At 48.2% G+C, this 25,331-nt stretch overlaps 1 protein-coding gene and 1 long non-coding RNA gene across 5 annotated transcripts; both read right to left on the reverse strand.

Moving 5' to 3' along the window:
- Positions 1 to 217: 217 nt before the first annotated feature.
- On the reverse strand, positions 218 to 18,443 carry LOC125720203 (ubiquitin domain-containing protein 1). 4 transcript variants are annotated; one of them, XM_048995390.1, is made up of 3 exons: positions 18,306 to 18,443; positions 11,778 to 12,014; positions 218 to 1,273 (listed from the first exon to the last, which is right to left on the reverse strand). In XM_048995390.1, the coding sequence occupies exons 1-3, from the start codon at positions 18,373 to 18,375 to the stop codon at positions 873 to 875; spliced, it is 708 nt and encodes a 235-aa protein (XP_048851347.1). In that variant the 5' UTR covers positions 18,376 to 18,443; the 3' UTR covers positions 218 to 872. The 4 variants fall into 4 exon arrangements, with proteins under 4 accessions (XP_048851347.1, XP_048851346.1, XP_048851349.1 ...); XM_048995389.1 differs by lacking the exon at positions 18,306 to 18,443 and adding an exon at positions 17,997 to 18,290; XM_048995392.1 differs by lacking the exon at positions 18,306 to 18,443 and adding an exon at positions 17,886 to 18,025.
- Positions 18,444 to 21,638: 3,195 nt separating this feature from the next.
- On the reverse strand, positions 21,639 to 23,911 carry LOC125719982 (uncharacterized). The gene is made up of 3 exons (XR_007385309.1): positions 23,389 to 23,911; positions 22,957 to 23,076; positions 21,639 to 22,078 (listed from the first exon to the last, which is right to left on the reverse strand). It is a non-coding gene; the product is annotated as an uncharacterized LOC125719982 (long non-coding RNA).
- Positions 23,912 to 25,331: the final 1,420 nt, after the last annotated feature.

Here is a 25,331-nt window from a genome sequence, read left to right on the forward strand (position 1 = left end):
ACGACGCGATTTAAAAACCAGATCCGTTTCACGTGATCAGTTATAAACGGCAAAGAACACACAAAGCCATATGGGTAAATGATTTACTATAAAATCTTGTCAATGTGCCACGTAACTCGAGTTCTTGACAACAGATTCAAAAGTTATAAGACCTTCAGCTCGACTGCGTATACAGCCTGAAGCCCTACCCCCCCCCCCCCCCCGCACCCCCCCCCCCCAACAGGTATACGAGCAGAACGAGGTGGCGGTCAGCTCTACAAAGCCGGACATGAACTTAAAAGCTTATTAGCTTATTAGTCCCCCCAAGTTTTACAATCAAATTATTTTTAAAGTTGTGTCCCTCTCCTTCGCTTTACTAAAGGTACAAGTACTTGTGGTACAAGTCCAGTCATTCAGCGAAACCGACTTCGTTCGCCGGCAGGTGAAAAACAGCGATTCCGAAATTCCCAAACCAAAGAAAAAGCAAACATCGCAGGTGCTCATATACCACGGATTTTCCTCTTTGTCCCATAACCCGACATCAAATTCCCCGGCAACGCTTTTTGGTTTAGTTAAAGAACAAAACAGTTCCGGCGAATTTAAAAAGGTAGGACTAGGCAGCGTCGTGAGCCGCCCCACTTGTTGCCGTGGAGATCGGCCTGCGTAGTCACGTTAAAAATCGCACAGCTCTGTGCGTATAGAAAGTTCGACAGGGAATGAGCGGTATAAAGACAGGCGTAAAAATTGAAAAAACTCCTAAAATACAATAATAACGACATCGATGACAATAATAATTATAATATCAATAATAACAATAGTAATAGCAGATAGTCTCGCAGAGTGTTATTCTGTTCCGCGCAGTCCGGTTCCGTGCCAGCAAGTGCATCCAGGTTCTAGTTCTCCACAGGCGTGGGGTTCTGAGGGGGCGGCTGGCTGATGATCACCTGCACCACGTAGTCCCTGGAGATCTTCAGCTCCTCCAGCTTCATTCTGTCCGTCAGCGGCCGGCCCGAGAAGAACCAGCGCTGGCTGGCGGGCGCAACGCCCTCTTCGGCCAGCAGGCGGCGCTTCATGTGCTGCACGGAGTCGGTGGAGCGCACGGCCAGCCGCAGGTCCTTGCCCGTGGAGAGGCGCAGACGCAGCTGGCACTCCTGGCCCGAGTTGGGCGGCGGCTCGGGCACGTCGGGCACCTCCAGGTCGCTCTTCTCCTCGATCATGTTGATGGGGGGGGCCAGGCAGTAGACGGGCAGCTGGTACCGATTGCCCAGCTCATCATAGCACTCCGTAAGGGCACCTGGGAGGACAGAGTCACCGTTACAAAGCATCAGCATCGGGTACGTAAATGTATACTGCACCGGCTAGTACAGGACCGCGCAATATACACTGCACCGGCTAGAACTGGACCACGCAATACACACTGCACCGGCTAGTACAGGACCGCGCAATACACACTGCACCGGCTAGTACAGGACCGCGCAATATACACTGCACCGGCTAGTACAGGACCGCGCAATATACACTGCACCGGCTAGTACAGGACCGCGCAATATACACTGCACCGGCTAGTACAGGACCGCGCAATATACACTGCACCGGCTAGTACAGGACCGCGCAATATACACTGCACCGGCTAGTACAGGACCACGCAATATACACTGCACCGGCTAGTACAGGACCACGCAATATACACTGCACCGGCTATAACAGGACTATGCAATATACACATCAGCTAGTACAGGACAATGCAAATGTATAGTGTACCATCTAGTACAGGACAATGCAAATGTAAACTGCACTGGCTATTACAGTACCACACAAATGTACAATACACCAGATGGTGCAGTACTCTCTGTATATCAACTCCATCCGAATGCTCAACTTCTTGCAACTTCAGCAATGAGATTCTGCCACCTAAACGAATAAGGGTGGACAGTTTGCTCTCACTTGTGCGTGTTTTACCAAGAGCAATAAACACAGAAGAATCCGCCTGCAGTCACATGACGCAGATACAGCATGAGTGCAGGATGACGACGCGCCAGGTGGGCGTGAGATCCTGACCGCTAGTGTGGAAAAACACGGGATCCCCCTCCCAACTGGTAACACCCAAACCTTCCAAATATAGGTATACAGTGGCACGACACAGCACCCACCCTCAGGACCACGGTGTGACATATAACAGCCGAGATGGGGGAGGATTTTCACAATGAAGTACAAAAACAGCAGGGGGGGGGCGGGGGGCGGACACAAGGATTTATATAGGTAGTGCAATGTGTATGTATGTGAACAAAGAACAAAGATGCTGGCATAATGGGGGAGAATGAATATGGTGACTAACCAGGTATCAGAGGTGTGGAGAGTTCAGGTCCAGAGAGTGAAAATTCAGACCAAAGTTTTGTTTCAACCAATCAGTCGAATATAAACCGGTTGGTTGGAACAAAATCTTGGTCTGGATTTTTACCTCCTGGACCTGAAACATCCACCTCTGCCAACAGAAAAATTACTGCGAAACAGTGCCAGTCTGAATATCGCCAGGCTGTGGGTGAGGTTGGGACGAACGTCACTAATGTGTGACTGTAACCCGGCAATGGAAATCTAGACAATTTCACTCCAGATAAGCAAGTTTCAATAAGCAACATTAACGACTGCGTCGTGGTCAAGATTCAGCTCTGTGTTAATATCAAGCAGAACACGGGGACTGTCTCGTTGGCTCCAGAACTTTCCTGTGTGTGCCTGCATAGGATGTAATACAATAACACAGCTCACTACCTTCCCACTATGCTTTAGTGTCCCCTAGAGCAGTATTTCCCTATCCGGTGCTTGGGAGCCCCGAGCTGGAGGGGGGAGCAAAACTGTGGACTGTCTGCGGGTCCCCGAGGACCGGGTTAGGAAACACTGCTGTAGGGGACACTGTGTAAATGTAGGTTTGTTGAAATAAAAGTAGTTTAACATTGAGTGTTTGGGACGGTAGGGTCCAGGGGTGAGGGGTCAAATCCAACCCCTGGCCCTGTCTAAGTGAGACTAGCGTATTTCCTCTGGATCAGTGTTTCCCAACCCAGTCCTCAGGGAACCCCGGACAGTCCACGTTTTTGCTCCCTCTCAGCTGGGAGGGAGCAAAAACGTGGAACGCGTTTCCAATCTGCCCACGGTATATGATCGCATGGCCTGTGATGTCATCCTGCCCAAGAGGTCCCCTGTATTGTCTGCCTATGCTTTCAGGGAGAGACTGCAAACTCAGCTTCCCATACAGATGGATGGATCCATCATCGTCTTCGGAATGCCCACCACTTTCGGGTTGTTTAATTTTACACCCAAAACCCACTTTGAGAAGGACACCGGTGAAACATATCCATAAATCCCAACAGATGTCTTTTTTTTGAGATTTCTAAATCTAGTTTAAATGCTAAATTTCACAGCGTTACCAGGCAATGCATAAGAAACGGCCAGTAAAACAGGAACCCAGGACGCCGATCGCGTCCTTTAAAGTGTCACTAACGTTGAAATATATTTAAATAACGCAAAGGACGCGCGTGTCACCATGACATCTGGTCTCCATGGAGATTTCCGTCGCAGTAGAACTTCTGAATGCCGTTTTCTTCCTGTCATGGTTGGGTTTCAATCAGGTTCAAAAACGGCATTTTGTAGGTGGGTGGCTGATTTAACCAGAAATGCACTCAATTTCCTGGCCCGATGCTTTTCGCGTCGTTCGAAAACAACGAACAACAGACTATACTGAGTGAAACGCACGTAATGGGCTTTTATGCATTTAAATATCGTCACCGTACTTCCCTCCTAACAAAACAGTACAGTGGTACATCTGGCTGTTATTGGTAACTGGCAGTTGTATGTTTACTCAAGCACAGTCAGTGACAGACAAAAACACAATGACCCCTTCCCTTCTCGCTCTGGTCCCAAAATCTCTCACTACCACAAAACTTGTACCATCCTCCCTGGCAGAGTTTTGGCACTATCTTAGCCCCCAAGGGCATAAAGGGCACAGCTATCGTTCTGAGTGAGGCGTCGCTGATTCACCAAGGTCACGCACAGAGACACCGGAACACTGTGTCCAGGATGGCAGCACTATAATCCATGAAGACTTTCCTTGTTTAAAATACGTAAATAAGAAGGAGCCGGTCACGCAGAAGCGCAGATACGCTCAGCTCTGCGGCAGAAATACTTCACTTCCCGCCGGCATTTACATATTTTGAATTTGAGGTCGCGATGTTTTTGTTGCACAGGCAAAAGAGGATCAAATGAATGATTGTGGATGACCCACCACAGCGGGTTCGACAAGCACAGCGACATTTCCACAGGGAGCAACGTTATCTTTAAAGAAATATATAATAAAAAATTCCAATAATAAAGAGAGGTGATGCTTCCTTTTGTTTTTGTTATACACGTACAGGGACACCCCCCCCCCCCCACCTCGGGCCATATATTGCCAGCTTCGCCCAACATCACAAAGAAGAAAATATTTTTTTGTTTTGATAGTAATTCCTCATATTCACACATAACATCTGTCCAAAACAAAATAACTGTTCCGAGCGATATTGTCAAATATCAAGTTACAAACCTATACGCAGAATAGCAAGAGAAAATATCACTGGGTCTTTCAAAAATAGTCATTTATTACAAACCAAGGATTTCTTATTTAAAGAGAGAATCGCCACTGCGGTGTGACTACTTTTCTCTCCTTTGTCAAAGCAGGAATCGACAGACAGAGCTGCTCGTCTCCCATAACCGCTACGTCCAGAGCAGCACAAATGCTAGACCCTTAATTCATCACATTTTGTCGTCATTCCCAAAAGGCTGAAAACCACCACTGTGCATCTTTGCAAAGCGAAGAAAAAAAAAAAAAAGATCTCGAAGCTCCACCCCCATTCTTCCCAAAAGCAGCCAGTTTAACAGGAACAGGCAGATTTTATAGGGCGTAAATCTAAGAAGATGAAGGATACTGGACACAAACTATAAATCATAGACATGCTGTGGCAGAAGTGGGATTATGAGGACACAGATGGGAACAGAGAGGCCCCGAAATGAGAATAACCTATAGAGGGATGGGCAGGGACGCCTGAAAGCCCGTTAAAACAGGCTGCTTCACTAAGGACCGTCCCGCGTTAAGCATCTGAGTCCTGTGGAGGCGACGGACTAAGTGGATGAGGGAGGGCCGGCGTGCCAGTGACCTGATTGTGTCACTCACCGACTGCGCAGAGAGCTGGATCCGCATACCTGTACGACCCCAGCCGGCATCCGGTAACCATGGCAACGAATGACCTTTATTACATCATAATAAAACAGTGATGCTTCATTGACGGCCATGGGTAAATTTCCTTTTTAACCTACCCCACCTTGCGGGGGGGGGGGGGGGGGGCAGCACCCCAGGAGAAATGGGTGGTTAAGCGTCTCACTTAAGGGTCAGATGGCAGGATCATTCTGTCAGTCCTGCTTCACCAGCCCGTATTTCGCTATATGCCAAGGAATCTTCCTCCATCACCACGGCAACCTGTCAGGGCAAGGTCACTTTGCCATGTAAAAAAAAAGCCCTGATCTTTACAGATGGAAGTGTGTCATACGAATTTGCTTTTAAAGGAGGGGGCTGTACACTGAAACGCAGACACACGCAGGCGCGCAGACACACATATGCAGGCGCGCAGACACACACAGGGGCACAGACATACGCAGGTACGTAGACAGACGCAGACACAGGCACGCAGGCCGACGCAGACGCACAGACATACACAGGCACACAGACAGACGTAGGCGCGCAGACAAATGCAGACGCAGACGCGCAGACATACACAGGCGTGCAGGCACTAGCAGGCACACGCAGGCCCTGCTGCCCAGCCTAAACACTGAGCTCCCTCCTGCACACACAGGGCCAGCAGGCAGAGCTGCATAAAGTGCAGCCTCACTGCCAGTGCCAGCTTCGCAGTGCATTATCCATCCCACTCAGGCCTTCATTCCCCCGCTCCAGAGGTCCTGGCATCCTTGTGTAGCCGATCTCATCTCACAGCCGTGGGTTTATTTAGGCCCTTTTTGCATATTTTAACCTTTGACCCCAGCTCAGTTATTTCTGGGCCAAGCCGCCCCTGTGAAGCCCATCAGCCCCCCCCCCCAATGCTCTCTGACTGCCACCTCGCCCCCCTCCCACTGAACACAGTAGTCCTCTGCATTGTCCTTTACAGCCAAAAGTATTAATAGCAATGTCACTAAAAAAAAATTTTTTTAAAAAAGACTCTTAAAAGTTGGACTTTTCAAACTCGCCCGAGGCGATACGATGTGAGCTTTTCACTGGAGGACTGGCTGGCTTTCTTTAACATTTAATTACTTGTGGTAAATTAACCTTTAAAGAGGTTTGTTTCCCACAGCGACACGTCGTCTTTGGGGGGGGGGGGGGGGGGGGGGGGGGATCTCATCTTCAGCAGATCGGTGTAAAAATAAAGGTCAGCTTGGCCACTGGACTGTCTGCATCAGAGACCCTTTCACCTTTTTAGCGCCTTGGGTTTAGGTGTGCAGTGCCGCCCACCCCCCCAACAACCTTCCCTCAGCATAGTCTCAGAGCTGATCCCCCCCCCCCCCCCCCCAAAGCTCAAGCGGTCGTGACACATCAGGTTCCGCCTGCGGGGAGCCCGCGATGCGCAGACACGTGAAATGCACGTGTGAATTCCTGAAGGATATGAAACTACCGACGGTTTACAAAAAACTCTGGTGATGGGGGGGTATTTGACCAGGTTTTGATCCATTTCCTCAAATATTTTTAAAAACTTCCACTGCTTTTCCAGGCCTCTCCAAGCAAAGCTTCGCACCACAGACTGAACCACAGTTTTAATTTAAGTCAGTGGGGTGTCAGATAACTTCAGATATCACTCAGCGTCGTCAGATAACAGGTCCCCAGGACGACACACGGTGCCGCCGCTCACTCTCCTGTGGTCCCCACAATGACGGGTCACCTCCCGAATGTGCCAGATCAAGGACGCTGTGTGCTGGAACCAGCACTGTGAACAGGAATGACCGAGCCGAGCGACCCCCAGTGACGACAGAATATTAATGGGAACGACAGAGCCTACGGCAAAATCAGAGAAGCCGGTGAGGCAGAAAGCTTATATCTCGCCCTCCCCCCAAAAAAGATGTCATAAACTAATTAGTTTACGGTATGTGAACAGGCCCGGTATGTGATAAGGCTTCTCCTTCATTAACACGGCCTAGCAGTGCAGACAGAATAAAAGCACATTATTCATCCCTATTGGGGAAGTCGGGAGGTTTCAGGTATCCCATCATGCCCTCTGGGAGTGACACAGACACAAATTTATACAAGTGAGAGTAATTCTGAGGTCAGGGTATAGGGTCAACATGTAGGGTCTCGCAGTGAGTGGGGCCTTGCTTAAGGGCCAAAAAGTGGCCTGATTCCTAAGCTAGGCATGGGATTCGAACTCACGACCATCCAGACAGATCGCCAGCATGCTGAGGTGTCTCCCTCCCCCGCGCCCCCGTATTTACACTGACCCAGCAGCTCTGGGCAAATGTTACACATCCCGCAATTCCCAAACGCAAATTCCTTGGCCAGGAGTGCTAAACATCTCCCCTCTCCAGCTTCCAGAAAATGAGATTATTCGACGCTGAGTAGCTGGCCAATTCAAACAATGTCCAAGCTCCGACTCAAATTTTCTTTCTGCAAATACATTTTTAAAGACGCCATGAATTACCGTACAGCCGGGGCAGTATCTGAATAACATCGTGTGTTTAACCTGATAAGACATGATACTTGACAGAGTAATAGAGCTTCCATCAATTTGAGAAAAATGAAACTGTTTTTAAACCATTTCTTTAAGTAGATACACAAAAGCTCCTACACTTTCACATATTCCGTCTTGCTCTGATTATTCTCAGGTGAGCACAGGTCCAGCCATTTATCTGACACCCTCAGAGCTTTTTGGGGGGTTAGGGGTCTTGCTCAAAGACCAAACAACCATGCGATTCTACCGCAGACCACGGGATCCGAATCAATGACTGTTACACTGCACATAGTAACACACAGGGTTACACATCCCTTCCAAAAACATTTGCACGGTAAGTGCAAAGGGTTCAGACCACAAAGGACGACAGCATATATACATCTGCAGGTATAAAAGCTTAGATTCGCATGCTCAATTCTCATCGCAGTGGTTTGTTAACGGGAGAAGCGCAGATGTGGACGCAAGGAGCAGATGTGGATGGAAGCCAGTGAACCTAAATGTTACAGGGAGATGCCCAGAATATCATGCGTGCTTAATTCAAATCTAGTTTTACACAATTTCTACGTCGAGCCAATGACAGGGACTAAGAATCGGAGTCAACTGTAGCAAATGGAAAAAAAATTAAAAATCTAAACGCTTCATTAGCGTGACGACAGCAGATCGCCGTTTTAAATACACGGAAAATGACCGAGCGTGAACAATTTACTGCACGTGTATCTAATAACAAACCTTGGATCAGACCTCAAACATATCCGAGTGCAATCAGACCTTAAATACAGATAATTCAACATAACGACCAGCGTTGAGGGAACGCCTTAATCTCTGGGGTTTAACTGGACTAAATTGCCGTTAATGTCTAAGAGCAAACAGCCAATTCAGTGGCAGAAACATTTCTATGAGAGCTGACAGTGAAATGGTTAAGGATGACGTGTAATCAGAAAGGTAGCAGGTTAGAGTGACAGGGCTGACGGTAAGTGGACAAGGACACCAGACGGAGCAACCTGGCCGTCGAAAACTTCACAGAGACGGATGCCAGTGTCAGCGTGATGTGGCCAAATGCTTGTACCACATCATCGGGTTCCGTAGTGAGAGGAACCACAAGCGTGATATTGTCCTGAAAGTCCTTTTTCACCATGTTCTCTGCCAAATAAGCAGGAATTCCCCCCACCCCCCAGTTAGGAACAGGTTAACAGTGGCGGGGGATTCTGGACAGGGTCACTAAAGCTGGCCGACCTTCAAAATCAATGAGTCAAATTATCCTGAAAGATCTTCTCTCCCACGCGTACAGCCAGACAAATGGCGTGAGGAGCAGAAGGATGATGTCAGCACTCCGCCCCACCACAGCAGAACCCTGTAGGGATCTACGGTCCATCCAGAACCTTGGAGGCCTGGTTTTCATTGGCACCTCAGCTCTGAATCGCTTTAGTAAATCATTGTTAAGATAAGACGCAAGATTACCTGCTGGCCTTAATGCAAAGGGGGGTAGCATTTTTATTTATTTAACGGATGCTTTTTAGCGACAACTATTTCTGAGAACGCAAGGTCATACTGTCCCTGGAACAACTGGTATGGGGGGGTGGGGAATAGTAGAATAATTCTGAAGACTCCAGGATTTGAACTAGCGACCTTCTGATCACAGACGCCACATATTAACCCGCTCAGACACACGCTCGCTAGCAATGTAAACATAACCAAAAATCAGGTCCAAACTGAGGCTTCTGTAGAAGAGGATCTCCATACCTGCCATAGGATATGCGGGGGGGGGGGGGGGGGGTTTCTATCCTGAACCTGATGGAATATAAATATAGACAATATGGAGGCAACCGTTAAGGTGATCAGTTAATCGTTCAGGAGGAGAGCATTTGCATTTTAGCAGCATTTGGGCCTCTAACGGTTTAGCATGAAGTCACCACCATGCTTGGGGATCTACCGCCAGGCTGGTCAGTGGTTTTGCTAACATCACACAGGGCTTTCGCTCCCTGGAAGCTCAGAACTGCCTCGGTTGGGGGCTCCGGCTCCTTCTCAGGTCGGACGAGGGAACGACGGAGTCACGAACGCCGCTACGTGGTCCTGAACGGTGCTTTCCTGTCACGAGTCTGGCCGGAAACTCCAGACGATTGGGATTCACCTCACAGCATGGCCGAATAGGGCTAGCTATCCACTAGGGGGTGCTAAGCAGCTGCTGGAGAAGAAGGGGGGGAGGTGCATCGAGCAGAAGCGATGAAGAAGAGAAGCTGTTCTCAGAAGATAGCAATCTCACCAACCCGTCACACTGCAGAGGGATTCGTTCGGCGATTACCGGAAGCTTCGAGGCTCAATACAGGTTTAATTAGATCCCCCACCAGCTCCTGCAGCCCCTGCTAATCCAGGGCAAACAGAGCTATACGAGTGCCCCCCCACACACCCCCACCCAGATGACATATCATCCCCGGCTTCCCTGAGATTTAGCTCTTGGCGAACGCGCTCATTAACACATGCACACGAGCGCATCACGAGCGCATCAGAAGCGACTCGATGCCTGTGAGGCTGTCCCCTTGAAAACAGACTCAATTAACGTAATCCCCCCCCCCCAACATCCATTCAGAGTATTTACCCATCAGCCCTGGGAACTCTAATTGTCTCTCAATGGGGTCGCCGCTCAGCAGTGGCGAGTTTCTGTTCATCCAGGAGACTCTGACTGGCAGGGACTTAACCAGAAATGTTAGACCCCCCACCAAAACGTTAGCTCACTGTCCTCCGACCCTCTTACATTTTATAACGTCACGTATTCAAGGGTCCCTGTGAAGCGCTGCACCATCCATCCATGCCCCTTATAAAGCCCTGTCCAGTACATCAAAGTAGTAAGTCTGTTAGAGTCACATGATAGTTTTGTTAGACTAGTACTGTATGTTAGCATCGCCAGTTAGTTCTGTTAGCACTAATGCTGTATGTTAGCGTTGTCTTTTAGTGTTATCTGTTAGAGTCACATGATTCACTAGTACTTTATGTTAGCATCGCCAATTAGTTCTGTTAGCACTAGCGCTGTACGTTAGCATTGTCTTTCAGCGTTATCTGCTGGTGTTGTCTGTTAGGGCTATCTGGTAGCGCGAACGCTGTTTGTTACCGTCAGCGCTATCTGGTAGCGCTAACGCTGTTCTTTACCGTCAGCGCTATCTGGTAGCGCTAACGCTGTTCTTTACCGTCAGCGCTATCTGGTAGCATCACCCGTTGGCATCATCCGTTAGGCTTATCAGAATTTGTCCTTGGGTGCTTTTCCCCAGTCTGGAAACTTTGCGATTGCGATTTCGCCCAGCTGGGGAGGTTGAAGCGGTCAGCAGTAAAGCGGAATGTGCAGGACCTGCACGTCGCAGAGGAATTTGTGAAGAAGGCCTACACTTCCACAGAAGAGGCCGACACTTGGAGCTGCATTTCCAGCTCATCCCTGCCTCCTTTGCAGAATAAATTCTTCCGTTATGCCGTGGCGAGTGCCTGGCTATTGCAACACACCCAAGTGGGTGGGGGAAGGAGCGTTAAGGAGGAAGGGAGAAGGCAGGAACAGATGACGGATGGACGGAGGATGAAAGGAGAGCCTGATGTCATATAGGTGACCCCCCAGCAGTCAGTACACATCATGCCCATCTACAGCTGGCTGACTGACAGGAAAAAACCAAGAAAAGCATTGTGTGAACTACGAAATTACCTACCGCGTCTCTGGGTAACATATATGCCTGTATGACTGGATAACAGTACCTCCCCACACACACAGCATGCCAGCACCCCCTGCCACCCCAAATACTCAATTCCTGCACACCCATATCTTAAACGAAACAATGTCATGCTCATCCGAGTTAAATTTGGGTGGATTTCTTGTTGAGGCACTAAGTTCTATTAACTTACATTTTGTCTATTTAGCATTTGATTTCATCCAAAGTAATAAACATTTTTTTGAGAATTAGGCTGTTCTGGGGTCAAGGGTAAAAGCACTCTGCTGGTCCCAGGATTTGAACCGACAGCCTTCCAGTCACGGGCCCCGCAGCTTAAGCCACCGTGCCGCACGACAGCCCCTTAGCGGAGCTGTCCCACCCATACCGTGCGGAAGGGTGATGCTGGCCCCGTCGACGATGGCCTGGGCCAGCTCGTGGTCGTCGCTCTCGAAGGCGCTGGCGGCGGCTCGCAGCGCGTCCCAGATCTCCTTGCGGCCCTCGAAGGCTGGCGCCGTGTCCCAGAACTCGTCTCGCTTGCTGCGCAGCTGGCCGTCCGTCATGGGGTAGTCGCTCTTCCATCGGGGCTTGTCCCGCTTCAGGGGCTGGTTACGACCCAGAGCGACTGACACGTGGGGAGGGAGATGGGAGAGAGAGAGAGGGTCAGGATTTATCAACGCCGATCAACGCTTTCCCTCGCCAGTATTTTTACTCCACTGTATAATGGAGTATGCTTACTATACTCCACTGTACTATGCACAACATGCCACTCTACTATGTACTATACTTACTATACTCCACTAAACTATGCACTACATGTTACTTGACTATGTACTATACTCACTATACTCCACTGTACTATGTACTATATGTTACTCTACTACGTAGTATACTTACTATACTCCATTATACTATGCACTACATGTTACTTGACCATGTACTAAACCTACTATACTCCACTGTACTATGTACTACATATTACTCTACTACGCACTATACTTTACTCTACACACTTCAGCCTAGTTAAAGCTCCAGCCAGTGCTGAAAGGTCAACGGACCATCTCTCAGCAATGCTATTTCATTAGCACGTTTCCTGTTTCCGTATCATGCCTGAAACGGGACAGCGCCGAAATAACTGCTCTTCCTGGCCACTTCCTGTGCTGTTCAGGGGCAAAGTCAGATGGCAACACATTCAGCCGTGTCTGTGCATTCTTGGTGTTTTTTTTTTTTTTTTTAAATAATCGCATTTAAATCAAGGGCCGACAACAGAGGCCATTACATCGCCCTGAACGATTTGTTGAGCTCAGACGTTATAACAACCACGCCCTCAGCTTGTGAGCCAGGGTCTGAAGATCTTAGCCATGCTACGGATCAACGGTAAGTGTAACACTGCGAGTGTGCGGATCTGTATGCCGGAATGAGAGAGAGGGAGACGCCCCCCCCCCCCCCCCCGCCGATCAAAAGCTCATGCTTTGGGTTAGAACTGGCAGACCAAGCTTCTTATTCTTCACAGAACAAGTACGCCGTCCCAAGCAGAGCTCAAGAATGCTCGATGGTGACAGGAAGGTCCCAGAAGGGGAAAGCTACTCTCTCCACAGGCTCGCCCCCCCTGCCAAAATCTGAGAGAGACACCGCCTGTGTTTCAGGGATTAATAACATGGCCTGAGAAGGCGATGGGTGATGGGGAAACCAGGCAGAGAGCCACAGTAAAAATCGATACATCGAGCGCATAAGAGCCGGTCAGGTTCATCTGCAAGGACCTAACTGCCAGTCAGCCTTCACCCCAGAAGGACCCTAATAAAGCAAAGAAAGAAAAAAAAACGTACATTTTGGGGAAACATCTGGCAGCCATTAGAGAAAGCGTTTTATCTGGGACATGCTGTAACAATAGCAGGCTGGTGAGAAGCACAGAACTCACCCCCCCCCCCCCCGCCCCCCCCAATGTTTTCTGACTCAGACGGAATCTTCTAGAGAATTAAGATGAATTAGTAAGGACATGGAAATGCTAGAGTGGCTGGCAGCAGCGCAGAAGGACAGAACGGGACCTCGGTTTGGCTAGTCGGGATTAACAGTCAGGCACGCCCCCGCCCAGCCCTGTCCACGGACACCCACCCGCCCCCGAACGGCCATTAACAGCCTGGAAGGTAGCGGGCGATTAATTATTGAGACCCGAGGAGCGCTACCTGGTCAGCCACAAAGTCGCAGGGCGCTCACACCAGGCCCCGGCAAGCGACGCTACGTCCAGCGCGCGTGAATAATTCAGCTCGCTTCTCACGCCGGCGTCCCGGCCTCCATCCGGGACAGACGTGCACGAGGAGCAGGAAGAAGATACAACACAAAACACAAAAGGTAGAGTGAGGCAAACGCTGAATCACTCCGACAGCTGCTGCCGTTAGGTGACGAGGACAGGAAAGGGTCTGTATCCCACCCCCCCCCCACACACACCCAGGTCCACACTTTCTATTTCCTGTGGCACCAAAGATGGCGATATGCACACATAAGTGTACAAAAACATTTATACCTTCCCTGTACAAAGGAAACAAGAAACAAACACGATACAAACTGCCATTCTCCTGTCCGCTTTTGTTCTGGGGTTGGGGGGGGGGGGGGGGGGGGGGGGGGGGATCGTAAAGTATCCACTAAGGTCATGGCAACTGAACTGAAAACCAGTCTGATTGGTCCCCAGCCTGACTCCGGACCGCTGCCTCCGGTGGCCTTTGGGGGTATCACAGATTCCCAAACACTCTCGCTTGGATCCACAGCAACGACGTGAAGGCGACGGTGTTCACCGCTCTCAGAAAGGCACAGGGATGCAGCAACTTTCCCAGAATCCTTAACCAGGCTGTTAATTAACCTTCTCCTGAAACGTCGGACCGTCAGACAGAGCGAGTCACTCCCCCCCTGCCCCATACAGCCAAACTAATGGAATTCCTCCCACTTCAGGACTGAAATCGATGTTTCCCGGAATAAGACTCGCTCGATGCGAGCAGTACTGCAGACACGAAGTCACCAGCGGCCCATGCCTGCGTATTAATGGAGACGGGAGCTGCACGAGGACAATTAAAAGTGCCGTGATTAAGGTGACCTTCCCAGTCCCAGTAACAGGAATCCCAGCACAGGCTAACAGAGAAGTGGCATGTTTATGAAAGATGAAACATTATTCATATCACATTAGCCTATTAGACACTCTTAATAAATGCGATGGGCAGTTAGACAAGCAAGGTGGAATGACCCTGCCGACTAGGGGATTTAAACCAGCGACCTTCCGATTTCACAAGCAGCACGCTAACCCACAGAGCCAATACTGTACGGCTTGCACTGTACAGAGGGCACAGTGCTGTGACTGGACACAGGGTAAGACGAGATTGCACCTGTAACAAAGAAAATAATACAAGTGAAAGAAACGCCGGTATATTTGACATCAGCAGTCTGCGAAAATGTGGGTGTCCGAACCATGTGGGCCATAAAATGTTAACTTCAGAGTGCCCCGCAAATCGCTAGCGACGTCTGGCCCGAATCGGGTGCTCCTTTGCGGGACGTCCTCAGAAGGCACCCGGACATGTTTTTGCAGGAACGAAACATGCAGATTCCTATCTTCTTTTTTTTCCTTCACCCGAATCCCAAATGAGTGCCATCTGGACTGGAATTCGTCAAGGAGCCCAGCCGCTTCCACCAGCCGGGGAAGCAGGGAAAACGCACTCCAGCCGTCTGAAAAGGCGAGCATTTAAAGGGAAGCGTGTATATGTCGGCCAGGAAGGGAGCAGGACGCCCTATATACTGGTACAGGGATACACAGGGTGCAGCAAGCTTACTGAAGGAATTTCACTTATTTATAAACTTATATCCCAGGACCCAGAAAAAAGGGCCGTGATCAGGGACTCGGGTCGCCGAGGCACAGAGAATGTTCCGCACATCTGCCGTCCTTATGCCACCAGCCTTCCCAGAGCCGGGCGGCAGCGGGGGACAATGCCACGCCACTCTGGCAGACGAGCGAAGCGGGGGACGAACTGTCACCAGAGGAGGCCTGGCAGCCATCGAAGCACAACCCCGCCCCGCCGCACCTGACAAATCACACGTGCATCACATCCTCCGCCAGAGCACGGTCACTTTGTGCCTCCGCCTAACCTTCCCAGACTCTCGCCTCCTCTTCTTCTCCCAGCAACCTGACCAGAGGCCGTAATCATTCAAAAACAAGCTACCAGTCGGTGCCCTGACTGTGTGTTTTAACACGCTCCCTAACTCGTTCCGCCACTGTGGTCAAGCCACGGTGCAAGAGGGATCTCACATGCTTTCATAAATACATGAATATACATCTAGCCTAAAATACCTGTTTTTATTTGCAGCACAAGAAAATTCAAATCACTGAACAGATCTGTGCGTGGCGTGTAAACAACAAACAAACAAAGTACAGAAAAGTATTTTCGATAAAACATGAGGTATGAGGTATTCAGGGGATTTTGCTCCTTAAGTATTAGTGTCCTTTACGGATAAGATGAGATACTGGAAATAAGAAAGAGATAAAAACGAAAGGAAAAGAATTAAGAAAAATGTAAGAATATCTGACACTCGACGTGCAACATTACTGCGAGGAAGCCGTAGTATTGAGGGAAAATGAAAGGGGAATTTCTGAAGGTAATTTCCACAAGGGATCCAAGGAGTCGCAGTGCTCCAAGGAATCTTTTTTTTTTTAAGATCTACAGAAAACACGGGACCCCGCAGAAGAAAAATGAGATCTTAAGGAAACGTCTTTTGGAGCAGAGTTTCTCAAGCCTGTCCTTGGGGGACCCCTAAGTCCACATTTTTGCTCCCTCTCAGCTCCCAGCCAATCATGGATACCGAATGCCGGGCACAAGTGCGCTGGGAGGGAGCAAAAATGCGGAGTGTCTGGGGGTCCCTGAGGATTGGGAGGAGAAACACTGTTTTTGGAGAATGCATTGGTCGTCGAAAGCCTGATCTCCACCACCCTACCCCCAGAAAGGCTTCCCAAAGACAGGACAACGATGCAAAAAGCCCCAGTGGAGATACTAGGGTCATGACAGATGATGATATGCAGGAGAGCAATGTGACCTCACATCTCCAGGGTTGCGGGTTCGATTCCTGCCCCGATTGTGAGTGCATGTGTGGGCGAATTTCCTCCCAGAGTATAAAGACTGGTTACTGTCTCTATATTGTCTGTAGCGAGTGTTGATGTCTGTCAGCCCTGCAATGGACCGACATCCTGTTCGGGCCGTAGGCCGAGCTGGCTGGTATAGACCTCAGGCTGCCTATGACCCAGTCTTATATAACTGTTTATTAAAAATGGGCACACAAGACATGATTGCTGGACAAATGTACTAAGCCTGGAAGATAAGAATATCAGATTACTGCAGGTGTCCAGACAGGACCAAACGAATGCAAACAATACTGATCAACAAACCCAGTGTCTGATTCTTTGTTAAGCGCTTTGGGGCCATTCAGGCAGTGGAAAACACCTGGACCTATTTTACACAGACAACAAAGTCAGCATTTACTTCTAAATGACAGAATATTTCCTGGAGACGGAGAACAAGCGCTTACGTTCGAATGTAAGCAGAACAGACATCCCACCAGACAGGAAACAGTTGCCTTTGCATAGTCAACATCCTTCTCGCCTACCACAAAGCAGGCCAATTTACTTGCAGGATGTCGCCTGGCTTGCTGGTACCGTGTAAGGAAGGCTTGGATATATCATTTTAATTCCTGCCCCAAGGCCGAAAGCTTGAGCAAGCACCGCGAAGCCAATCTCAATTGTTCACGTTTTGTCCGCGTTTGCACAGATGTATGCGCAAAGTTCTGGATATATACACGATACTGTATATACACGGTCCATTGCATACAGCGCTAACCCTAACCATTTTATTTATTGTTTTTTTTTTTTGGGGGGGGGGGGGATGCTACATTTCAAGCTACAATGTCTTCCCCTGGATGACTGGCATAACTGCAGTTTCACTATAAGAAAGAGACGACTGATAAACAATGACAAAAAAAACAACAACGCTGTCCCATAACACATCCTAGTCACAGACTCCCCCCAGTCTCTGTATCCAGGAACCCATCGTACTGTTTTCTTTAAGTAATAAGTCGCCATCACTTCGACACGGAGCCAAGGCGGTCACCTGCAGTAAATGCACACATGCACACACCCAAGCGCAGCAGCAATGCAACCCTGCAACCAGCTCCAGCAGCTGCTATCAACTTTTCCCCAACAGTTCTCTGCACCCATTTTTTTTTAATTAAAAAAAACGATGGCTTTTCTCTCTCGTTTTCCTGAAGCACTTTCACTTCCACTTTCAAGGATAGACAAACGCAGCGCTGTCGACCAGTCAAAGCAGACATCGCGGCTTTAAATAGACCTACTCAAGACTTACTTGCGGCCGTGCAAAAGAGATACGATCACCCTTCCCCCCACCATCCTTATTCGTAGGGACAACAAGAAGCGTGCTGCGAGAATGGGAATTAAAAAAAAAAGTTACTTTACCTCCGGTCAGTGTTACAGTAACGATGCGTGATTCACTTTATTTAGCGAAGCACCGCGATCACGCGGCGTCGCATCCCCCTAAACCCACCACGGTGACCCAAATTCACGCACCCAGGCGAAGGCATCGGCCGACCTCCTGCTCATGGAGGGGGGTTGAGGGAGAGCGAAGACGCGGGGGGATGTTAAGCGGCGCGGATCGCATCAGGAGCAGGAGGCCCCAAGGCGAGCGCCTGGCAGCACAGCCTCTTCTGCCCCAGCGACTGCGATCAAGGCAGGGAGGGGGGGGTCGAAAGACAAGAGGCACGGCGCGGATAACAACACCGATGGCAGAAACGCACACGCACACACACACAAAAGCCCCGACATCCTAAGTCCCGGACTCAGTTAGGGACCCGCCGGCGCACACGGCCTATTTCCTACCTCCAGTTCCGTCTGAAATTTCGTTCAGGCTTCCCGAAGAGTCATGGTGACTGCCCACGCAGCCACCCATGGGTGTTTTGACTGCGCTGCCCCGCAAACCCCTCTCCGGATTTCTATCCCCCCCTTCCCTCCCTCCCCTTCCCTTTTCTCAACTGTTCCTCTTATAATAGAAATTGACAGCGCTACAGCATCGCCTGGGAAGAGGCGGGGTGCGCACGCATCATCACGGGGTGGCCGCTTTAAAGGAAAGACGGCCGGCAGAGCCATGCAGCACCACCGGGCGATGGGCGATGGGCGATCAGCGCAGCCGTACCCCCATCTCCGGGTCCGCTGCTAGCCGAGCTCGGCTTCTTATTCCTGCAGTATTAAGTATTTAGTGGGCTGGACCCATGAGCCATTTCTGTGTGACCGGCACACCCTCTTTTTTTCATGTAAGTTGGGGGAAACAGCAGGAAAAAAGTTTCACTGCGATCTTCTAATCTGTCGCTCTCTTTATTATCCTAAAAGCTTTTCCTCTTGGCTGTTGCGCACATAAACGGGGGAAAGTGGCAGATATCTGGGGGATAAAGTTCTTTGATGTGGGATGAGGCTTCTTGTCTCTGCAGTGCAGTATAACGCTTTAGTCTACGGCGCTCACGGCGTCTTCTTTTACAGGGACGTACTTCCAATGGGCTTTGAGTAATACTGGTGAAATCGGGGCTTGTAGCACGTTTATTTCTCACCTATGAGCGGCAAATTAATCTGTCATCTTGGTTAATGCGGCACATTTAAAATGAAATACGAGGGCACTTGCTCCGTTGAAAGTACACGCCGCTTAAATGTATATAGCACTGTAGTCGTACTTTATTTCAAAGGTCTAAATGTACCTCTGTAACGGACGCGAAGGTCTGTAAAGACTGTTAATATCATTCAATTATACATTAAGTTTATTATAAAGTGGCACCGGCTCTTTTACAATAAAGCCAGGAAATACGACGGCGACAACAATAATAATGATGATAAATAAATCATTATTATGACGTGGTAAAATCCAGACACAGTGGAAAGGGGGGTGACAGCTGTCTATATGCACATACTGTTTACTTGCACCGAGTCATTGTTGTGTATTTTTGTATCCAGTTTTTATTGTTCAGTGTTTATTGTTCAGCTGTCCTTCATTCTAGCTGCCCGATGATCCACAGAAACGCAATCTCGCTTCACGTGTGTGAGATGACAATAAAACCGACTCGTTTGTGCAGAAAGCTTGCCGTTGTTACTGCTGTAGGTGGGATTTGGGAGAGGGCTGGTATGGTAGTTAGAGAACAGATGCATGCACTGGCAAAAGACGATGTCATGGCACGCGCACAGTACCAGCAGTAGCTGTAATTAGGGTAGATTAGACTAAAATAATAGGTCTTCAGTGTTGATTTTAAAAGAGTACGTATGCAAATGAGTTTAGTCAGATAAGTGGGCGCCAAGCTGTTCGGTGCACTGTGATTTAGAGGGAGAGTCACGAGCCAGGGAAGAGGCCCGCGAGCGCTCGTGCTGCTTCCGAATTGTATTATTTCATGCTGTAGCCCATTTGAATCTACTGCGGAGTGCAGGGGGTGTGATTTTCCCCCTTTGAAAGGTGATATTGAACGACACCGCTCTGCTATACATGAGCACTTGTATTCATTTTCTGGGGGGGCTTCTAAGCAGCCGCAAACACATCTTGGAAGCGGAATTCACATGACGACTGAAGTAAACATCCAGGATACCTAAACTGAGCTGACTTCTTTAGTTTAAAAACTAGACATTGGATCATCATATACTGCAGATAAATGGATGTGTATAATACTTCTATAAATAAAATATATACTTTTTTCCCCCCAAAGAATTACATATAGACGCATAGGAAGATATTGGTCCGAATACTAAGGCATGTGGAACTCCTATTTAACTCACAGATGACTGAGTAGAATGAGCAGATTTCTATATATATCAGTCTCTTTATTTTGAATTTATTAGGAATAACCGGTATTGTGATGATGCTGAAATTAATTCACCAAGTCAGACTTTTACATTAAGGTAAATATTAACTACCTGCAGTTACAAGAACATTTCAACCGCCCTTTTTAAGATATGGTTAGAGAGAGACTATATATTGTTTTACCCTGTCCTGCTATAGTCACCTACATAAACCTATAGTTACGGGAAGTGTATGGCTCTGTGGTTTGGAATGCTGTGCTCATAACTGGAAGGTTGTTGGTTCCAGTCCCTTGGTCAGCAGAGTGATTTCATCATTGAGTGTTTAAGGAAGGCCTTTAATCCCATTTGCTATGGTAACCTCGTTCTTACATCCCATATTGTGCATTTCTTTGGACAAAACTGCTAAATAAGCTCACTGAAAATGTCTGAATTTGGGGTTGGATTCAAGCCCAGCTCCTTATTCCTTCAGAAAATGAGGTCACACATCGAATCTTGCTTCATCTCCCAACACCGCCAGTATCCAAAAGGTTTTGCCTGTTTAAGCATTTTTCACCATATGCGGTCAGTTCTATTAGGAAGGAGAAACGACACATGAAAACTCAAAGGGACCGTATTTGATGACAGGATTTAGATCCTATCTCACATCAGATCAGGCCACAGCAGTAACACTGCATTTCATTCAAATTAAAGAGAATAAACACCTGAGACTGGACATAAAGGCCGGCTTTGTTTACTGACCTTACCAGCTAAAATTCTCTCCACTTCTCCATTTGGACAACTTGTCCGTCATTTTGGCTGGGGGCAGGCTGGAGACTACGACGGTGACAATGGGTGTGACGGAACCACACTGGTGACGATGGGCATGACGGAACCACGCTGGTGACGATGGGTATGGCGGAACCACGCTGGTGACGATGGGCATGACGGAACCACGCTGGTGACGATGGGCATGGCGGAACCACGCTGGTGACGACGGGCATGGCGGTACCACGCTGTCGACGACGGGCATGGCGGAACCACGCTGGTGACGACGGGCATGGCGGAACCACGCTGGTGACGACGGGGCATGGCGGAACCACGCTGTCGACGACGGGCATGGCGGAACCACGCTGGTGACGACGGGCATGGCGGAACCACGCTGGTGACGACGGGCATGGTAGTACCACGCTGTCGACGACGGGCATGGCGGAACCACGCTGTCGACGACGGGCATGGCGGAACCACGCTGGTGACGACGGGCATGGCGGAACCACGCTGTCGACGACGGGCATGGCGGAACCACGCTGGTGACGACGGGCATGGCGGGACTATGCTGTCGACGACGGGCATGGCGGAACCACGCTGGTGACGACGGGCATGACGGAACCACGCTGGTGACGATGGGCATGACGGAACCACGCTGGTGACGATGGGCATGGTAGTACCACGCTGTTGACGACGGGCATGGCGGAACCACGCTGGTGACAATGAGCAAGCCTTTTGATAACGAGTTTACATTTATATTTGATAATGGTGACTTATTTTTGGAGACAGATAAGACGTCCATTCATTTCCTACGCATCTCCACCATAAGGAAACTTCAGTTGACAGTGAATTCCAAGACAGATTATACACTTTTTCTGAACATGTTTTGTTTAATCTGAGCAGCTAATAAGTTCTTAATATGTAGGATGAAGAAAATACGTGAAGAAATATTCAGGTGGTTCATTAAGTTTCACTCCATAGCAGCTGTCCTGTCATTAAGAGCTACACAGTCATTGTGTACCACATGATTCCTTTGAGTGCAGGGCTAGGCTCAGGCTGTAAATATGTTTCGTATCATTCTGCATGACAGAAAACGGAAGCGCATGAGACATAGAGGTTTATGAGACACTCTAAGAGTAGCTTTGACGTTACAGAAAAAGGAAATATCCCATAAAAATGTTAATGACCTTCAGTTAACTGTCAAGTTCACTTGATGCATAGACTATAACTCTGAAAGTGCTTTTTAGTGTAATCTATGTCTCCGCTTGCGGGAGTCTTTATATTGGCATTACAAATTATATTACAGAGGAAAACAGCCACTGTCTTTATGGTGTGTGGGACAGAGCTGGCTGTCAGTCAACCCTAGAACCATTTTGCTCTTGCAAAGACAAGGCACTCCTGGGGTCAGCCTAGTCACTTGGTCGCCCGGGTGACTTTCTTACTGTAGAGCAGTGTTTCCCAGCCCAGTCCTCGGGGACCCACAGATTCATGTTTTTGCTCCCTCCCAGCTCCCTGCCAGACAGTCCACATTTTTGCTCCCTCCCAGCTCCCTGCCAGACAGTCCACATTTTTGCTCCCTCCCAGCTCCCTGATAGACAGTCCACATTTTTGCTCCCTCCCAGCTCCCTGCCAGACAGTCCACATTTTTGCTCCCTCCCAGCTCCATGCCGGACAGTCCACATTTTTGCTCCCTCCCAGCTCCCTGCCAGACAGTCCACATTTTTGCTCCCTCCCAGCTCCCTGCCAGACAGTCCACATTTTTGCTCCCTCCCAGCTCCCTGCCAGACAGTCCACATTTTTGTTCCCTCCCAGCTCCCTGCCAGACAGTTCACATTTTTGCTCCCTAGCTAGGCTGGGCAACACTGCTGCAAAAAAAGGTACTGGAGTGATGGTCCCAGTAATACACTTGTCAGGCTCAATAACATCTGTGGCGAGGAAGGTCAAGCGGTCGCCTTACATCAGGTGAGCTGAATGTCACTGCATCCCGTCACTGTCCAACGACTTCTGCCGACACCTGCAGGACGGTGTCGTCACACAAAGAAGCATCGCAGCACCCAGCAGCTCGAGCTGTTCCCCACTGTGTAATGACAATGACATCACGGGGCCACGGGTATAAGGGAACAGGTGCGTGTCACACATAGACACTCAGTGACTCTATCCTCCCTAAACATGCGCACTGCGTCTAAGTTTCAAAGTATAATTATATTTAATACCTATACAATATTCATCACCATGCTTACATTACAAAACATGATTCACCTAATTTACAAAATATACCCTATAACACCGATATCATTTTTATAGGTACGTTGTATATATAATCTATTTATAATCACGCCATACTTATTTTCCAAAATATAATACGTACTCCAATAATCCATTCACCTACCCTGTAACTGATTATCCTGGTCAGGGGAGCACGGAGCTGAAACCGTATTCTGATAATGCTTCATTTAATAATGCAATACAACTGATCCATTGAGCATACAGCTGCGGACCCGTAATAACGTGAACGGTTTTAACAAAATGGATGACGTATAAAAGAACACGTGGGCGTTGCATGTATACACCGAATGTCTCCATCGCGACATCATACACCGTTATATACGATCCCTAAAAATGACACTGCCACGCCGATATAAAATATAGGCATAAGCAAGCCAATATTAGCATGCAAACGCACATATGAGCACGAAGCTACTATATATATATATATACATCCCCTGTCCTACAATATACTAGTATATTATAAAGAGCGGTCCTGGTCAGACACACTAACTTTCTAAGCGATCGCATACAACATTACAAACATTAAAACATAACATGCTTTGTAAAATCATTACAGATATACCACATTACATTATTAATTTTTCTTTCCCACAATACAACGATTACAGTACATGATTGAACAACGTAAGAAAAAACCAGCCCACGTGCAGCCCAGGGGTGCAACATGATTTGACGCCCCACCAACAACAAAAGGTGCAGTATTTCATGCACATAGAACTTAATTTGTTTTTGGGGGCGTTCACATAAATTAAGTTAAATTAAATTAAATTAAATAATAACACCATGAAATACATTGAATAAGCATGCCCCAATATCCTTGGCTACAGCATGAAGAATGAGAAAAGACGATGACACATCTGGAAAAGGGTTTCTACTGGTGCGCCCAAATTAGCGAAATATGTGTAACGAAATTTAGCAAAAATACAAATAAGATAATCATACAAAACACAATAATGACATTCGCGATTCAGTGAAGATGGGTGGCGATACTGCACTTGGGTTCAAGATATAGCAGAATTTCACGGGGCTGCACTGAACATAACTGGTATTGGTATGCAACGTGAGCGAATAGTAATAGGAAACAAAGTACTGGACAAAGAAAGTACTTTTAAGGAAGTACAGCTGAGAGTAGATACATGATCGCAACCGTAATTTGAGCGCTCTGGGTGCTGCACTTTACGGGTGACTCGGAGCATGTAGTACAGGTAGCCACGGTAACATATAGGTATACTAAGTGCGGGTCGAGGCCAGTGTAGCTACAGCTATCGGGAATAAGCTGTTCCCGAGCTGGTTGAGTTGGGTTTGTGGCGATGCTGAGGGCTCCCGATGTCTGGCAGATACGCCACCTGTTCGCTCGTTATCCTTCTTAAGTGTGTGTTGAGGGTGAACTTGTGATAGGATTCGTGGTCTAATACAGTGGTTTTCAGCTGTCCAACTGTTGCATCATAGAATTCATAGTTTTTCTCAGTTGACTTTTGTAGCTCATTAGTATATAAATGCAAATATAATCCAGGTTACCGATGCCTCTAATGATAGTTTATCTAAAACATTTATTGTGCTTCGGGTTCGTCGCCAGTCCTAAGTTTCTGAATAATTCATAGAAAATTGAATTGACATATTTGCTTTGATAAAAATCATTATCATCAAAAAGACTAAAAATGTGTCTTGTGTAACAGCGTCGACCAAGTAACTCAATATAATACATTTACTATGTATTATAAGCAGGAAGCTGCACTTCAGCGAAATGACCGCGAGATGGTGCTAGTGTAATAGCGTTTGAAAACTGATTTCAAGCCATTTTCAGGCGGACCAATTTGTGTAATGTAAAATTTAAAACACAGATAAAAAACACAGGAATTCAGGCAATACACTGAAAGCAACAGTTAAGCTGTTCTGCATAACTATTGTGCTTTTGACCAAAGTGCATAAAGAAATTTCCTTATGAAATTAATAGTTTATCAGTATTCCATAACTGCTTATTTATGACAGTGTCACACTTGAGTTTGGATATTTTCCCAAGAACCAGAGAATAGAAGACGGGGG

Source organism: Brienomyrus brachyistius, chromosome 24 (assembly GCF_023856365.1).
Source record: "Brienomyrus brachyistius isolate T26 chromosome 24, BBRACH_0.4, whole genome shotgun sequence".
Classification (NCBI taxonomy): domain Eukaryota; kingdom Metazoa; phylum Chordata; class Actinopteri; order Osteoglossiformes; family Mormyridae; genus Brienomyrus; species Brienomyrus brachyistius.

Bases quoted from the DNA above. Each gene is read 5' to 3' on its own strand.
- LOC125720203 (XM_048995389.1), bottom strand. From the start codon at position 18,087: ATGCGATCCGCGCCGCTTAACATCCCCCCGCGTCTTCGCTCTCCCTCA. The intron at 12,015-17,996 runs GTGCGTGAATTT...CCCACGTGTCAG, and splicing joins CGGCCGATGCCTTCGCCTGG to TCGCTCTGGGTCGTAACCAG. The intron at 1,274-11,777 runs GTATGGGTGGGA...CTGTCCTCCCAG, and splicing joins CAGCATCACCCTTCCGCACG to GTGCCCTTACGGAGTGCTAT.